This window comes from Dermacentor albipictus, chromosome 4 (genome assembly GCF_038994185.2).
Source record: "Dermacentor albipictus isolate Rhodes 1998 colony chromosome 4, USDA_Dalb.pri_finalv2, whole genome shotgun sequence".
Taxonomy (NCBI): Eukaryota; Metazoa; Arthropoda; class Arachnida; order Ixodida; family Ixodidae; genus Dermacentor; species Dermacentor albipictus.
Genome location: NC_091824.1, coordinates 109,512,635 through 109,518,784, shown reverse-complemented (window position 1 = coordinate 109,518,784; position 6,150 = coordinate 109,512,635). Strand labels below are relative to the sequence as shown.

At 43.8% G+C, this 6,150-nt stretch overlaps 1 protein-coding gene across 4 annotated transcripts in view; it reads right to left on the bottom strand.

The window, feature by feature from the left end:
• Window positions 1-356: 356 nt before the first annotated feature.
• Window positions 357-6,150, bottom strand: part of LOC135914024 (uncharacterized) — a 19,082-nt gene continuing 13,288 nt past the window's right edge. For all 4 annotated transcript variants that reach the window (XM_065446730.1, XM_070538119.1, XM_065446728.1 and 1 more), the window contains exons 3-6: window positions 4,904-5,076; window positions 3,613-3,671; window positions 1,456-1,521; window positions 357-579 (exon numbers count right to left, since the gene is read on the bottom strand). In XM_065446730.1, the coding sequence (XP_065302802.1) occupies window positions 458-579; window positions 1,456-1,521; window positions 3,613-3,671; window positions 4,904-5,076 (420 nt within the window). In that variant the 3' untranslated portion in view covers window positions 357-457. The remainder of the gene's footprint in view (window positions 580-1,455; window positions 1,522-3,612; window positions 3,672-4,903; window positions 5,077-6,150) is intronic.

Genomic DNA, 6,150 nt, shown 5'->3' with positions numbered 1-6,150 from the left:
GCAGGCAGCAAAAGCATGGCCTTTCATATCAACATCTGTTGCCCATCGTTACGGCGTAGATTTGGAATTACTTTGGACACCACCTATTCTATTGCAATGCTATTCCGCCTTCGTATTTCGTAAGTGGTTCGAGCAGCGCTTCGCCCGCGTTATCACCAGGTTCAACCGGCTGTGAATGGTGAAAGATAAAAAGAAACAGAAGCGTGCGAAAGATATCAGTGCGTAATCCTTGTTCTTAATTCACCTATTGACAATGCAATGAGCCGAATGGATGGCTAATACTTCCAAATGCGGAAAGACCCAGGAAAAGAAAAAAATACCCTCATGGTAAATAAAGTGGAAAGGCTTTATTAGTCAGTTCTTCGCTCGCACAAGTAAAACTTACATGCTTTCCCTCAACCTCTTTTAATTTCTCGTTGTTATACTTGTTATTGCCTGAGCTGCATCTCTGCACCCTTCAACGTACGTATTCCAAGTCGCACGGTTCAGGGCAGACCTGGTTGCGAAGTGCTTCGGCATTTGTGCAGGTCTCGTCTGTGTCGTAAATCTTGAAGGCCGGATCGCCATCCGGATCGGCCACTGTGCACCAACCAGAGAAAAAAGAAATGCCGCAGTAAATGCACCTAGAAATTAGTAATGTTGGTGCTCAATTCTAACCTCAAAACGTGCACGGACAGGATTACATATACGTGCTAACTTAATTGTGAATTTGACTACGCAGCCACGAAAGCGCAAAGCCAGATGCGCCCCCACCTCCCAGTCATGGCAGCCCAGTGGCTATGACGTTGCGACGCTGATCTAGAGGTCGCGGGCTCGATTCGACCGCGATGGTCGCACTTAGGTGGGCGCGAAATGCAATAACTCTCGTGCACTTGGATTTAGGCCCACGTTAAAGAACCCGGGTGGCCAAAATTAATCCGTAGCCTGCCCCTACGGCGTGCCTAATCAGATCATGGTTCTGGTACGTAAAACCCCAGAATTTTACTTTAATCTAAAGCCACATACGAATATTTATCGCTTCTCAACATAAATGCCCATAATACTATTAGGTGTTTCTTTCTTTAGCTGCACCAAATTTTTATAGATAGCCTGTGGTATATAACACAATTCTATCCCTTCAGCTAAATTACTAAACGAGGTGGTCATAGCTTCTACGAGAAATCAAAATGCTTAATTTAACAATTACCATAACTATACTGATTAACATTTTTATATAATTACCTTATGCCACATATTTCAATCCACGAATTGTAGCTAGTGCGTTTGCAAGGCATATCGACTGTGAATGAATTCTCAGAAATTCGGACCTTAACGTGGCACAGGTCTTCCGGCCTGCAGCGACGAACTCTCGTGCTCCCAAACTATCGTGTTCGAGGTGAAACCACTGTTTCTAACACTGGCGTAATGGTGCTACTGAGTGAACCGAGAAAAACACAGTGTTTTCTTGTGACTGACCTTCCTTGAAGTAGTAGGCTTCACCCTGGTATGGAGGCTGGAGTTGGTAAAGACGCGCCTGTTTACCTAGAATATGAAAAAATATTTATATTGGGTCGTTCAAAAAGACAATTTTGAAATAGTGATGTAACTTTCTTTTAATCCCTGCAGCCACATATGGAGAACAGATGGCTGGAAAACATGTCGACCCTCGTGCGTTGCAGAAATTAACACGTGACCACAGGGAAACGGGCAATGTAAGAAGGATGAACAGAGTATGCAGGTAGGACATCGGAAAGAATAAAAAACGGAATGTGGACTTATGGCGTACGCAAAAGATGCGCAAAGAGAAGTATTCCAGAGAGAAGTGAGGCCATAGGTGCTGAGCTAGGGGTGAGGCGAAGGTGTGCGCGAACGAAATGCGCGATGAGCATGTCTTGTACGCAAGTAAAACACCTTGCGATGCGGCAAGCATTCCAGACCACTCTCCGGATGACTCCACAGTAGCATGGTGCGGTGCTGTGAGCAAGAACCAGGATTTAAGCGCAGGGCTTAACGAGTCCTGCGACAACGGAGGGCTAGACAGACGCTGCGCTCACATTTGCCCTAGAAGTCACGAAAACGCATTCTCATGCCAAGAGAAGAAATTATGAGGCCGTATGGCCGATATATTTTGGTTCTCGCCATTACAGAAACCTTCGGGTGTTATGGGGAGGATGTGGTCTCTTTCGTTTTCCTGAAAGCACCTCTTAGATTACTTAGCGCGCAGTACCAGATTTATTTTCCCGTTGCATCTGAAAGTATGCAGGCAATCGTCGTAAACGTGCTGCTGAGACTGGTGTTCATCCTTCAGGATGATGTGTCTTAAGTGATAAAAAGACCGTGCTCTTAATTTGAAATCGCTTTGGTTTCCCCACCGTCTGACGCGCACATAAAACCCAATACGTTTAGGGTATCTGCAGTAATTTAGGGAGTTATTTTTATTCTACAAGACTATCTTTAGATGTTCGCGTATGTACGTACACACCCCATTATGCCTTGATCGGGGACTGCTAAACGCACAGGCAATGGTGCGCGTCACTTTTTTTTTTTTTTATGGATGTCCTCTAAAGAGTCCATTACATGGCTGTGTGGTCGTATCCACAAGCATCGGAGCGTGCGCCGGATGAAAAGTACCGGGAAATAATAATAATAATAATAATAATAATAATAATAATAATAATAATAATAATAATAATAATAATAATAATAATAATAATAATAATAATAATAATAATAATAATAATAATAATAATAATAATAATTAACACCGGGAAAGAGGTTTGTGCATCAGTTTCCACATAAGGGAATTATGTTTTCTGGTATACTGAAATTACAATACGACGCTATCATGTCTGTAGGTTGTGTTAGGTCGTACTTTACGATTTTGCTGACGCATATTACTTTGAAGAATTCGAGAGTTCAGTAACGCCTCTGCTCCACGCGGATGGACGGCGTGGTTGTGGTTCAGAATGACTTTTCGCGAAACAACTTCTTATACGCCGACACCGGATTTTTTTTATACACAGGGCCCTTAACGATCTCGCATTAAAGATAGAAGTTACGGGACGGACTCGTCGCAGAAATTCGCTGCGCGTTTGGCATTGTACTAAAGCGCAGTGGGGCGTACTTACGTGAGGTCCCTAGACACACACAAGGAACATTATTTATATAAAAGGTCCAGCACGTCATGTCTTATAATTTAACACGTTTTAAGGCTGAATAAACTTAACACTTTCTCTACAAGGTCAACAATGGTGACTGAGGAAAGCGTTCGTCATTGAAATCTGCAGCATGTCTTTTGTCATAATGCGCTATTTTGCCTCACTGGCTCATGAAAGCCTCGTGCACGCGAATTCCCTGTGCGTGAGATTTGCATATTTTTTCCCTGCTATGAATACACCCATACAAAGGAAAAGAAACCTATGGTAAATTTGTTTCGTGTTCTTGTTCACCTTTCTAATCTCATTTGCCAAATATTTTCGCTCAAGACAAAAAATAACTACATAAAGAAACGTCAACCTAAGTCTACGTGCTCTGACTGCCTTCCACTTTAACGTCAAACCCCCATTTCGACCAACTCTTATGAATCTTCTACTTGAGATCGGTGTAGACGTTGCTTGCGATGCCCGAACGTACCGTCGCCTGATAATATGGCGTAGTCTCCTTGTGATTCGTACTCGGCAGTGGCATCGAACCTGCAAATGGTTGAAATTATTATTAGGAATACTAGCAAAAAGCTGCAAAATGGCTAAACAGCACTAACGAAAATTAATAACGTTGTTGTAAATATTTTGTTGCTTCTGCTTCAGTATTGACCGGGATAGTCTCTCTCTTTCTTCTTTTTTTAAATTTTCTCAGGTTATCTGGTTTCAGTTCATGATGCCTGCTTTGACTTTTGTTTATCTTTAGAACATTGCGCAAACACTGTATATATTCTTCCCGTTACATCATCTGAGTCAACCGAGAGCATAGACGTCGTTGTCGTACCTAAAATTTAATCGACATTTTTATGTGCAGTTCTGGTTGGTAACAATCATAACTTACGTCCTACATCCTGTTTAAAAGATATACGATGTTCTTACGGCGCTACGTTAAAAAGAACAAGCACAAGATCCCATTTCTCGGAAAGTTGGCTAATAGGATGGTGCCGTGCGAGTAATAGCGTAGCTTACACATCTATTTGGCACCACAGAACGCAATAAAACGCTTTATCTAACTTAAGTGAATTCAGTACTGTTTTGTCCTTCTACCTTTTACTTCACAGAAAGAAGCTCGTAGCATTGAGGTCGAGAGCAAGTCAGTGTCAGCGCCTGGTATCCAGAGTGTAGTTACTCCGTTCAGAAGTTTTTTTTTACTTCAAGTAGACGCGATCTGACTATGACAACAATAGGCCAAGCTGGTTTGGTAAAAATTGTGGATGGAACTTATTAGTTCTATATGTTGTCTTGTAGTTACGTCGATCATATTTGCGTATACACTCGAATATAAGCAGACCTAAGTAGCAGTAATTATATACAATTGCTGCAAATTCATGTTGGTGCCATAAGTTTTCTTGTCTAACGTGAAATTCTAGGGCCTTGCCGATACTTGATGTCAGTGAGGCCAGGCTGCCAGTTCTCCCGCTGTACTTAACTGTTTTAGTTTCGAGGGGAGGACTTTGCTCGCCTTTGAGTTCCTAAGGCTACATCTGGCCTAGAAGGAACACCGTAGCAGGAACGCTCCTATATAGCCAGCTTTTGGTCATGCTTACTTGCACCAAAATCTGAGCACACATACGGAAACATTTACATTGCGCCTGGCACTGAAGGTCACCCTGGGAATGTTGTGGACATGTGACTTCCTGTTAATTAGTAGAACGCCTCGACATGGAAGCACGTAAACAAGTGCTTTCGAAACGTAAAGAAAAAAGAAAAGCCAAAGTAACCACCTCTGGTTCTCACTGTCGCCGGCAAGCTGGAACGTGCACACGCATTGTGCTACGTCATCGGGCTGGTCCGAGCCTTTCCACAGGACGGCGAAGTCACGCGATGAGGATGGCTCGAGCGTGGTACCATTTCGGTAGCATTGGTACGTCGTAACCTCGCCTTCAGTGTGTATCCTCTGCACATATTCGAGACGTCATACTTCGTATCGATTCATTATTTTGAACACCAAATGCCTAACGCTTTAACACTCTGTGTTAGAAACATGGTGCTGGTGCAGAGTGGAGGGCCTTCACCATCAGAGTAACCTAATATGTTGGCTCAAAGCCCGTCCTGATAGACGCATGATTCGAACAATGGTTCGGCCTCCCGTATAATTCTAAGAATTTTTGTGACCATCACCACACTTGAAGTCAGCGTGGCTGCAGAATTCGCAGATTAAATGCGCGCTAATGTATGTTTCTTGATGCTCTTCGGCAATTTGCTTCGCTAAGCGAGGCTCGTAGTTACCCAATTTCTTCTCGTGCATTACCGATGTAGGGGCGCCTTTGTGGCCGTCTCTATTGACAAAATCAAGCACATTGCTTTATTCAGTATTCTGCCAGAATATTACTGCGACAACATAACGCAGCAATAGAAAGTTTTAGCCCTCTTTTGCCTTCCGCTTACCACGTGGCCTGGTTTTTCCCTCTGTTGAAATGCAACTGGTGCAAGGCAAGCGGTTTACCGTATTACTGTATGACAAGGATTCTCGGTAGGGTGATACGGGGTAGCTAAAGCTCTGTAATAAATCCGCAGCTACGCGCGGGAAATTTTGACGTCTTTAGTCCCGCTGTTTCGGTAGCTCCCTCTCGCCACAAGCGCCAGGTTGAACTGAACACTCCGTCGGTGTTTTATCTCCCTGCGTGAAACGGTGCAACGCGCAACTCCCGTCAGCGCTTCTTCGTTCCCCTCGCAAGACGATCATGTGATCCCAGGGTCTGCGCGGCGCCCACGTCACCGTTAATGCCGACTGCCGTCAAGTGATCCAGATGAGCGACGGAACATGACAACGACGAATAAGGGATGTATTACGTATGAATTCTTTTCCGTCAATTCTATCAAAATTTTGTCACCCATCCGAGCAAATTGTCAATACTGGCGATGTGGCTGGCGTCGTGCCAGCCAATGACGGAAGGCAAAAAGAAAGAACTGAAAATAAAAGAATGTTTACACATTGTGGCTCCAGTGAGCCCAGTATGCCAAGAAATGT